Source organism: Saccopteryx leptura, chromosome 1 (assembly GCF_036850995.1).
Source record: "Saccopteryx leptura isolate mSacLep1 chromosome 1, mSacLep1_pri_phased_curated, whole genome shotgun sequence".
NCBI lineage: Eukaryota > Metazoa > Chordata > Mammalia > Chiroptera > Emballonuridae > Saccopteryx > Saccopteryx leptura.
Genome location: NC_089503.1, coordinates 96,679,081 through 96,691,056, shown reverse-complemented (window position 1 = coordinate 96,691,056; position 11,976 = coordinate 96,679,081). Strand labels below are relative to the sequence as shown.

General features: G+C 38.0%; 1 protein-coding gene across 1 annotated transcript in view; it reads right to left on the bottom strand.

The window, feature by feature from the left end:
* Positions 1-557: 557 nt before the first annotated feature.
* Positions 558-11,976, bottom strand: part of HOATZ (HOATZ cilia and flagella associated protein) — a 33,716-nt gene continuing 22,297 nt past the window's right edge. The window contains exons 4-6 of the mRNA XM_066360760.1: positions 4,751-4,810; positions 4,100-4,152; positions 558-1,654 (exon numbers count right to left, since the gene is read on the bottom strand). Of these exons, the coding sequence (XP_066216857.1) occupies positions 1,597-1,654; positions 4,100-4,152; positions 4,751-4,810 (171 nt within the window). The 3' untranslated portion in view covers positions 558-1,596. The remainder of the gene's footprint in view (positions 1,655-4,099; positions 4,153-4,750; positions 4,811-11,976) is intronic.

Below are 11,976 nucleotides of genomic sequence, written 5' to 3'. Positions count from 1 at the left end.
TCAACCCCAATTCTTCATACCACCCTGTATCCACACCCTAATGTGACTTTGCAATTCCTCTTACTAAAGGGGCAGAGTATATTTCGCTACTTCCTGTCTTTGTGTTTGACCATATGACTTGTTTGGCCTGAGTTTCTGAGCCTAGACTGGAAAAGGCTTCATATTTTTATTTGTTCTCTAACTTCTCTACCACTCTCTGAGGAGAACAGAGCTCAGAACCCATCCCCCCACTGCCGCCTCCGCTGCCACCACTGGTCCATGTATATCCCAGGGAAGGTACAAAGAGTAGAGCTGCTTCAATCAACCGCCATGTAGTGGAAACAGACCCGCCCTAAGGTCCCACAGTCTGAATGAAGCACAGCTGTCTGGCCAAGCCCACTGAGGCATCTATGTGATCAAGAGTAAATGTTTTAGGTCACATTGTCATGCAGCATTGTTGCAGTAATACCTAATCATTACACCTGGTAATGCAGGGAGGTGTCACCAGGGGAAGGCTGGTTGCCAAGAAAGCTCACAAAACGCAAATATTTTATTGGTGAAATTATCTTGGTCCAGGGTCCAATCCTCAGTCTGATAAATTCAAATCCAATCTGAGATACTAATATATTTACATATTGAAAAATATAATCATCAGGTAAACTGATGTTTGCATTGGCATATTGAACACATACTCTCCCTCTGGGCAAAAGATTACTCAATGAACATGGAATTAGAACAAAAGGAATTAGTTAAATGATTTGAAAGTTTAGGCTTTAATAGCCTGCGGTGTCCATTTTCACTATAGAGAGCTATCTGTCTGGCAAACAAACACATTACCGTGATAAGTTACATTTTATTCTTAATAGTGCTGAGATGAGATTCCCATTTTAAAACTTTCTAAACTTTCTTTTTCTAGGCCTGACTACCTTTTTTGGTTCAAAAAATTTTTCTTCAAATAGTGTTGTGGCAGAAACTGCTAGTTTTCCACTAATATTCATTCCCTACTTCTTTTAATAATAGAGTTCTGAATTTTATATACCAGGGAATGACCTTTAAAAGTGAGGAAGGCTGGCACTGTGTACCTGTGTGTAAGACATAGGAATGTTAAGCCAGCTATTCACTGAACTAGAAGCTATTCGTTTCTGACTTCAGACATCTTCCAGAAACTAAATAATCCAAATTTTGGGAAACAGACACATATATATTTTTTTATAGCGAGAAGACTAAAGTTTATAGGACTGCCCTTTCATCCCTATGTCCTTATTGTTTTTTCTGGTGATCTACAAGTTGGGACACATAAAGCCCTGTTTCTTGTTTATCTGATAATCATAATATAGATCAAATACAGTAATTCTGGAAATAAAAACAAGGTAAGTAGGAGTTTGAGAATGTATAAGATGACAGAGATGGTTCTTGAGTGGTGTCAAATATAGTAGTGTACAATAAGAAAAGTAGATACGAGTATTCAATAACTGGTAAAATTCCTAAAAGTCTGCATACTTAACTTTTATTTCTTTTGTCTATTTTAATTAATGATCCCAGTGATCCTGATATAAGAGTAGGTTGTTTCAAAAGTAATGATCTAAGTAAGCCAATCTCTATCATGTATTAATCACATTAGTTCAAGGCTTTGACATCTTCTTGATCTTCTTTATTTGACTCTGGAATCACTTTCCTGTTGGCAATAACATGGATCAGTTCCAATACACAGAACTCTGTAGGTGTGAACACAAAGAGGCATAGAAACAACTTTGGAAAGTTTCCCCAGTAAAGATGTACTGTCTTGGATTGTGACTAATGCATTAGATTTTTCAACTACGTGTAAATTTATATGTGGGAGAAGTGGTTCACACTTCTGATCACACTACTGCAGAGTGTGATCTGAAGGGCATGGGAGAAGACCTCATAACCCTAAATATGTTTTGCTCACCCAAGACTCAAACTCGAAAGATTTCATCATTAGCAATTGGTTTCTTTGGATTATCCGTTGTTCTTTCTAGTCAGCCCTCTTTATAATGAAATATTCCTGGGGTGGATAATAGACATATTGTTACTAAAATCTTACTCTGTATACACTTTCTAGTTCTTTCGGACAGAAAGGGACTTGGATTATTTTAAGATCTGTTGGAGAAGGAATGGTAAGGGTATATCTGTATACCTATGGCATGTTTGGGCAGGAAGGAAAGGATGGAGAGAGGAAAAAAAGAGGGCAAAATTAAAGTACAATATTTTACAAAATGTCTAAAATATTCCAAAAATTAAAAAAAGTTTATAAACTAATTTACAGTTAAAAACATCACTTTCTAAATTAGGTAATGCTGAACCACATATTTCTAAATACATTGTATTTTTCGTTACAAATATTTTCTGAATCCATAAATGTCAGCAGTGTGCTAGGCACTTTGGGAAAGTCAATTTCTTTTCTTTCTTTCCTTTTATTTTTTATTAAGTTGGAGGTGGAGAGGCAGAGAGACAGACTCCTGTATGCACTTGGACTGGGATCCACCCAGCAAGCCCCCTATGGGCAATGCTGTAGCCATTTGGGTTGTTGCTCTGTTGCTCAGCAACTGAGCTATTTTAGCACCTGAGGTAAAGCCAAGGAGCCATTGTCAGGGCCAACTTGCTCTAATCGAGCCATGGTTGCAGGAGGGGAAAAGAGGGCCGGTGGTGGAAAAGCAGATGGTCCCTTCTTCTGTGTCCTCTGATCAGGAATTGAACCTAGGACTTCCAGACATTGGCCCAACAGTCTACTACTGAGCCAACTGGACAGTGCTGGGAGACCCAATTTCTAATAGAACTTGCAATACAGTTATTGACAAGTTATAAAAATGTGAAAAATTAAATAACAGCTCAAGAGATAACAGCAGTAGAATAATTATAAAATATGCACACAAAGTAGTGCTTCATCCATTGACAAAAGATGGTAATAATATAGGAAGCTCAGAGGAAGAAGATGTCACAGTGAAATGGAATGAAATTCAAGGTATCAGGACAGAGGAGGAAGAATGAACAAGGTGATATACAAAAGAAATTGAGTAAGCATTTAAATCATTAAGGGAATTATCTTTTCAAGCTGTAAAATAATGTTTTACTCTTGGGAATATCCACATGGGTAGTAGCAGAAACATTCTGATCATTCCTACAAAAATATGAACAGAAATTGAAGCACCAAGAAATATATCTTGATGCTATTCAAGTAGTAGTCTTTATCCATTATTTAAATCAGGTAAGTGAATCTTTTGATTGGACTAGTTTTTCTCAGAAGTTAAGTCTAATCATCTGGATAAAATGCAAGAAATTAAGTTGCTGAGCATTGTATAAACAATATAGCCAGGTAATTGAATGATCTTCAGAAGTCTTTAAAATCAGTGTGCATATATTAATTTTTATTTAATAACATTTGATAACATTAAAAGGAGTTAGTTTCATTAGCAATAAGATAAGAATAAAAATTCTATCACTTTCTTATTTGTTCTTCCCTGAATGTAGTATGCAAATAAATACCTGTCAAATTAATGTTGTTAGCCATATTTGGAATTTAGTCATAATACAAAAAACAGAGAATTTTTATTAGGATTTTTTATTAGTGGAGGAGAGTTTTCTTTAAACTCTTCTGGACCATGTGCTTGGTCCTGCTCTAACATTATCCAGGGGTAAGGCTATTAACCACTATGAGGGTAAAGTTCTGCTATATGAATTTATATTTAGCAACCTTAGGCATGACATTAGTGATACCAGCATTAATAATTGAGCAGACTCACTGATTTGCAGGTGAAGCTATCTGTGGGTAGGGCAGAGAGGAGCTGAAGAGCATGGGCAGATGAATATAATAACCCAGGTTGAGAAAGGAGGGGAAGAGAATGTGTACAGAGAGATACAACCAAGACTGATTTACTTTCCTGTTTACACCAACTTTTGCTTGCATATTTCACAGATAAGGAAGTGAACACACAGGCTGTAGTGTAGACAAGAAGAAAGTGTAGTCAAGGAAAGAAATCTCTAAATCAGTGGGTAGGTTTTCATATTTACTTTGCATAGGGGGCAAAGTAAATATGAAAAAAGAAGTGCTGCTTTATGAGGGAACTAGAAAAGTGAGAATATTCGACAGAAGTGAACTTACTTTGCTTTGTGTGCTTTGGTCTGTGGTTTATAAGGGAGGGAGATCAGTTCTTTCTAAACAAAAGAAAACAAAAATAAAATTAGAATGGAAATGATTTACTTCTTATACTGACTGAAATGTACTTGAGAAAAAAAATCTGAGATAAAATTTACCCAGAATTTATACAGACTAGCTTCTTAAATCTGGAGACTGTGGGGTCAGAAATGTTCCAGGTTAAGGAATTTGGGTTCATTCAGCAGAGTGTATTTGTAAATTCACAAGTGTACAGGGTGCTATTATTGTTTTTATTGTTTGTTTCTCCTCATTTAGCATTTGTTTTTGCATGATCTAAGTAAAATCAGTCATGATAAAACAAATATTATCACTGAAGTAGCCCATGTTAATGTCCTACAGTTTCATACTATGTGAAAATACGTTCACTGACAATAATCCCTCATTTCTCTGTCAGCACAGCTGGTACACTCTGCAGATACTTTGGCTTATCAAGGATTGCCAAATTATCTGACATCTATACTCTGCCCTCCTCTAATATATATATAAGGCTCTGGACCATGTGTGTCTAGATTTAAGAGGTTAATCTACAAAATCTTTGTGAACTTGACATAGCTCACCACCCCCAGGTAGATTTATCCAAATGCCCATCAGTCTTACCGAGATCCTTTCTTCTCTTTGTTTTCTTAAGAGTTGGAGAATCTCATCCCTCCTTTTAGCCTGTTTGGAGAGAGAGAAAAAAAGAAATGGGTGAATCTTTTTACTCTTTTTTTTTTTTTTTTTTTTTTAATTTTTCTGAAGCTGGAAACAGGGAGAGACAGTCAGACAGACTCCCGCACGCGCCCGACCGGGATCCACCCTGCACGCCCACCATGGGGCGACGCTCTGCCCACCAGGGGGCGATGCTCTGCCCATCCTGGGTGTCGCCATATTGCGACCAGAGCCACTCCAGCGCCCGAGGCAGAGGCCACAGAGCCATCCCCAGCGCCCGGGCCATCCTTGCTCCAGTGGAGCCTCGGCTGCGGGAGGGGAAGAGAGAGACAGAGAGGAAGGCGCGGCGGAGGGGTGGAGAAGCAAATGGGCACCTCTCCTATGTGCCCTGGCCGGGAATCGAACCCGGGTCCTCCGCACGCTAGGCCGACGCTCCACCGCTGAGCCAACCGGCCAGGGCCAATCTTTTTACTCTTTAATAATAAAGTTTTGTGTGCATTAAAGGTAAATTTTTTCCCATTTTTCTTCTTGCATTTTGGGGCAGAATTTAAAAATATTTTTTTTTGGATATCAGCGTAATGGTGGTGTGAGAGATACCCTTGATCTCTCCCCTTGAAATTTCAACAAATTGAATAGCTGTAACTCCACAAAGAAACCCCAGTTGGGCTAGCAGGCTTGCCTGAAAGGATCTGTGCATTGGATAGACTAAAAGTGGGGAGGATAATGGGATGGGTGGAGAGATGTGAAGCACTTGAAGTGGGTCTCGGGTTGATGTAAACAGGGAAGGTGCCTGGACTGTGTGGGATTTTATCTGCCAGGGACCCAGAGTGTCGGAGTTTTCTACTGAGAGGAGCGGAGAGATTGGGGGGCATTTGGAGAGATACTGAACCAAAGCAACAGTAGAGTGTGGGGTTACTGCCAATGTTCCCAGGGTCTGCCAGCAACCGACACTTGAGACAGAGACTCGGAAATACAAACTACAGCCCCCCCAGCCTCCCGGATCCCACCTCCTTCCCCTCAAAGGGCACAGAGAGTGACAGAGACATACTCCACAGCTAGTTCTACAGGGCTACATTTTCCCCTGAAGAACGGAGGTGCTCTGTGTCTGGTCCCCTGGTGTGTTGAGATGCAGGAGGGAGCACCTGGAACAGAGGTGGGTTTAATGGCAGGCACATCGGGCACACACCCTGGGCCCTGACCTCTGAAGGGCCCCACAAAACCCCGACTTGACACTTTTTTCTAATGACACCAAGTTTGGTTTCATCTCTGCAATTTTAACATTATTAATACATAATATTTTTTATTTATTTAAAAATATGGTTAACATGTATTTTTATTTTCCCTATCTCTGTCCTTTTTTTAAGGGGCCCAATATTTTCTTCTGTGCCCAGGGCCTCAACTGACCTTAATCTCCCTCTGATCTGGAGGTTTGAGATCGCCATTGCTGTAACCATAAAGCCTTCACAGCATGCCCCACCCCATCATGGTGACAGCAACATCTCAGTGGAAGTCAGCCAGGGGATTTTACAGAGCTAAAGCTTGTAATCAAGTGCCACCTACTGAAAAAAACAGAAAAACCTCTTGCAAATGCAAAACTACTCCTTTTCATTTACTTGTTTATTTAACCTATTTTAAAATGTTTTTTTTTGGTTTTTTTGTTATTTGTTTGTTTTTTTATTATTTTTGTTCTTTAATTTTTGGTGGCTTTTCTCTTTTATTTTCTATTTTTTATTTCTTGTTGTTGTTTTCTGCTTGATTTCTTAACAATACCACTCTCAAATGTCATAAAGGCTGAGACAACTAATATAATGACTATCCAAAAAAGAGATGCAGTCCAGAAATAAAATGAAGAATCTCCAGAAAGCAATCACAGTCACAAGGAAACCTTGGAGTTAAATGATAAAAAATTCACAATTGAGGTTCTGAAAATGCTCAATGAGATGCAAGGAAATGTTGATAGACATTTAATGACCTCAGAAAACAAAATGAATACTTTACCAAGGAAACGGAAACTTTAAAAACAGAGATGAAGAATTAAATGCATGAATTGAAAAATTAGCTAGCAAGTTTAGCTAATAGAACAGGCCAGATAGAGGAGAAAATCAATGACATTGAAGGCAGGCAAATAGAGATGATACAGAGAGAAGAAGAGAGTCAAGAATTTTAAAATATGATAGACCTCTATAAGAACTGTCTCACTCCATTAGAAAGAGCAATATAAGAATAATGGGTATATCAAAGAAGAAGAAAGGTAAAAGGGAATGGAGAAGGGAATCTAGATGAAATGGATAAGTTCCTATAACTATATAATCTTCCTAGACTGAGTCACAAGGAAGTGAAAAACCTAAATAGTCCTACAAGCAGGGAGGAAATAGAAAGAACTATCCCAAACCTCCCAAAAATAAAAGTCTAGGACCAGATGGCTACACTAGTGAATTCTACCAAACATTAAAAAAAAGATTTGGTACCTATCCTTCTCAAACTCTTCCAAAAAATAAAAGAAGGAGCAATACTCCCTAACACATCTTGTGAGGCCAACATAACCCTGATATAAAAACCTGGCAAGGACAACACAATAAAGAGAAAAATACAGACCAATATCCCTAATGAATACAGATCCAAACATCCTAAACAAAATACTAGCAAATCAAATACAACCATGCATTAAAAAAAATGATATATCATGCTCACGTGGGATTCATTCCAGGAGTGCAAGGATGATTCAATATACATAAATTGAGCAATGTAATGTGCTACATTAATAGAACTAAAGACAAAAATCATATGATTCTACTAATAGATGCAGAAAAGACATTCAATAAGACACAACACCCATTTATGTTTAAAACATTCAATAAAATGAGTAGAAAAGAAAGTACTTCAACATAATAAAGGCCTTATATGACAAACCATCAGCTAAGATTATACTAAATGATGAAAAACTGAAAGTTCTTCCTCTAAAATCAGGAACAAGACAAGGATGCCCACTCTCTCCACTCTCATTCAACATAGTACTAGAAGTCTTAGCCAGAGCAATCAGGCAAGAAAAATAAACAAAAAGCATTTATATCAGGAAAGAAGTAAAGATATCACTTTTTGCAGTTGACATAATCCTGTATATAGAAAACTCCAAATACTCCATAGAGACTCTTAGAAACAATAAACACAGTAAAGTCACAGGGTACAAAATAAATATACAAAAGCTTTCCCATATACCAACAATGAAACTTCAGAAAATGAAGTGAAAAAATTTTTTTTTTTACAATTGCAACAAAAAATAAAATACCTAGAAATAATCTTACCAAAAGATGTAAAGGCCTATAAACTGAAAACTACAAAGCATTATTTTATAAAATGGAAAAATATTCATATTCATGAGTCTGAAGAATCAACCTAGTTAAAATGGACATATTACACAAAGCAATATACATTTTAATGCAATCCTCATTAAAATCTCAATGTCATTTTAAAAAGAAAATGAATCAGCAAATTTGTATGGGACCATAAAAGACCCTAAATAGTGAAAGCAGTCCTGAGAAAAAAAAATGAAGCCAGAGGTATGACACTACCTGACTTAATTATTCTACAGAGCCATGATAATCAAAACATTATAATATTGGCAGAAAAACAGACACACAGACCAATTGAACAGAATTGAGAGCCCAGAAATAAAACCACAAAAATATGGTCAAAGCAGCCAAAAACACACAATGGAGAAAAGAAAGCCTCTTCAATAAATGTTGCTGGGAAAATTGAAAAGCCACATGCGAAAGAATGAAACTTGACTCTGGTTTGTCCCCCTGCACAAAAATTAATTCAAAATGGGTCAAAGACCTAAATATAGATCTGAAACAATAAATTACATAGAAGGAAACATAGGTACTACACTTACAGACTTTGGCCGTAGAGAACATTTTATGATTAGACCCCCCAAAACAAGGGAAGTAAAGGCAAAAATAAACAAATGGGGCTATATCAAACTAAAAAGCTTCTGCACATCAAAAGAAACTGAAAACAAAACAAAAAGGCAGCTAACCAAATAGGAGATGATATTTATAAACAACAACCCCCAAAAGGGGTTAATATCCAAGATATATAAAGAACTCACAAAGCGCAGCAACAAACAAGAAAACAATCTAATTAAAAAATGGAGAGAGGACCTAAACAGACACGTCTCCCATAAAGTCATATAGAAAACAAATAGATATATGAAAAGATGCTCATCTTCACTAGATATTAGAGAAATGCAAATCAAAAATACAATGAGATATCACCTTACACCTGGTAATAGAATAGCTATTACCAACAAGACTGGTAATAACAAGTGTTGGAGAGTCTGTGGAGAAAAAAGAATCCCATTCACTGCTGGTGGGAATGTAAACTGGTACAGCCATTACGGAAGAAAATAAGGTGATTCCTCAAAAAGTTAAGAATAGAGCTACCATATGACCCAGCAATCCAAAAAATTTGAAAACACTGGTACACAAAGACACATTCAACCCTATGTTCATTGCATCATTATTCACAGTGGCCAAGACACAGAAACAACCAAATTGTGCTTTGACAGAGTATTAGATAAAGAAGATGTGGTACATATATACAATGGAATACTACTCAGCCATAGAAAAAAATGATACCTTTCCATTAACAACAACATGGATGGACCTTAAGAGCATTATACTAAGTGAAATAAGTAAATTAGAAACAGCTTGGGTGAACCTGGAAGTTGATGGGGCAGGGTCTCAGGGAATCACCAGGATGGGGGAACAGTGTTAGCCAGGTTGAAGGAGACCCAGGTATGGCACCTGCCTGTGGGCTCTGTGGGGGGAGGGCTCAGAAAAGAAACAATGGCTTCTGCCAGCTCATGCTTCAGACTTTCCCCAAATTTCTCAAACAAGCAACATCTGGCCTCAACATGTCCCACTCCTCTCATTAAGTGAACCCAAGCCTGACACTAGCAGCAGTCTCCCTTGGTGTGCAGCTCGGCCTCTCCTGCGCACCTCCAAGCCTAGAAAAAGTAGTGACCATCTGCCGATCACTTTGTAGCACATGCCTGGTGGCCCCAGGCTGAACAGAAGTGGTGGCTGACCTTGATCTTTACCTCCTGGGAGACCCAGAACCAGCATACCTGGTGAACCACTTTAGATCACATCGAAACACCACCCAACCACCTCCACAAGCTACATATTCAAAAGGCAGTTTCAGTCATCACCAGAGTCCTGCTGAAATAAGTCTTGCTCCAGGAGTGGGCCCCTGCACAGCTGATCCTCCATGGTGGTCATAGCCAGTCTTTGTGGGTCACAACCACTTGGCCTGCAGGTAAATCCATCCCATTTATGTGCCAACAGCAATCAAGGCTCAACTACAACAGAAGGGTGCACACAGCCCACATGGTGTTGGTGAGGGGGAGTGAACTGCACCTGTAGTGCCCAACTTGGGTGACCAGGGAGGCTGTGCCCAGGACTCTCTAGGACACCTATTACATTAGACCACTTAACCAAGCTGGGGAGATGTAGCAGCTTTACCAAATACATAGAAGCAAACACAGGGAGGCTGCCAAAATAAGGAGACAAAGAAACATGTCCCAGATAAAAGAACAGAGCAAAACTCCAAAAAGACCTAAACAAAATGGAGACAAGCAATCTACTAGATGCAGAGTTCAAAACACTGGTTAAAAAGGTGCTCAGTGAACTCAGGGGAAGGGTAGATAAACATAGAGAGAACTTCAACACCATAAAAAAGGACATGGAAACCATATAAAGGAACCAATCAGAAATGAAGTATACACTAAGTAAAATGAAGAATAATTTACTAGGAATCAACGGTAGAGTAGATAAAGCCAAGAATCAAAACAGTGGTATGGAATACCCAATCAGAACAGCAAAAAGAAAAAAGAATTAAAAAAAACGATGATTGTAAAAAGCCTCTGGGACAACTTCATGCCAACATTTGTATCATGGGGGTGCCAGAAGGAGACGAGAAAGGGCAAGAATTAAAACCCACTAAAAATAATAACAGAAAACTTTCCTAATCTGGTGAAGGAAATAGAAAATACAAGACCCAAATATGATAAAGCCATAGAGGCTCACACCAAGACACAGCATAATTAAAACTCAAAAGTTAAAGACAAAGAGAGGATCTTAAAAACAGCAAGAGAAAAGCAGCCGGTGACCTGCAAGGAAGCTCCTATAAGAGTGTCAGCTGATTTTTCAACAGAAACTTTGTAGGCCAGAAGGACTGGCAAAAAATATTCAAAGTGATGAAAAGCAAGGACCTACAACTAAGATTACTCTTCCCAGCAAAGCTATCATTTAGAATTAAAGGACTGATAAAGAGCTCCCAGACAGAATAAGCTAAAGGAGTTCACCATCACCAAACCAGTATGACATGAAATGTTAAACCTTTCTTTAAGAAGAGGAAAAAAAAAGATCAAAAGAACGAACAATAAAATGTTAGCAAATACGTATCCATGAACGATTGAGTTTAAAAAATATATATAAACGAACAAGCAGAACAGAAACAGACTCATAAATAGGAAAATTTTTTGATGGTTGCCAGACGGGAAGGGGTTCCGGGTTGGGTGGAAAAGGTAAGGGGGTTAAGAAGTACAAATTGGTAGGTACAGAATAGTCATGGGGTTGTAAAGTACAGCATAGGCAATACAGTCAATAATATTCTAATAAAAACAATGTATGGTGTCATATGAGTATATGATTTATCAGGATGATGATTCAGTATGTATATAATATCTATACACTGAGATGTACACCTGAAACTAATATCATGTTGTATGTCAACTATAATTGAAAAAAAATCCTGATTTTTAAAAAGACTAGAAGCAAGAAATAACTGAGCATAATTTCATCTACAGTGACTGTTTCCAAATAAGGTCACATTTTGAGGTGGCAGAAGTTAGAACTTCAACACAGTTTTTTTTTTTGTTTGATTTTTTATTTTTGTTTTTTGAGGGACATGCGTCAATCCTTAATGAGCACCTATGATATCATACTATTGTGCCAGGGGCTGAACAAAACACAATTCCTGCCGGCAAAGTGATTGCAGACTTGTGGAGAAAAAGACAAGTAGTTTTAAATGTGCTATGATAGGGTAAATATAGAGTTCAATTAGAGAACTGATGATGGATCCTTACTTCAGACTAGAGTGTGTATGTATCT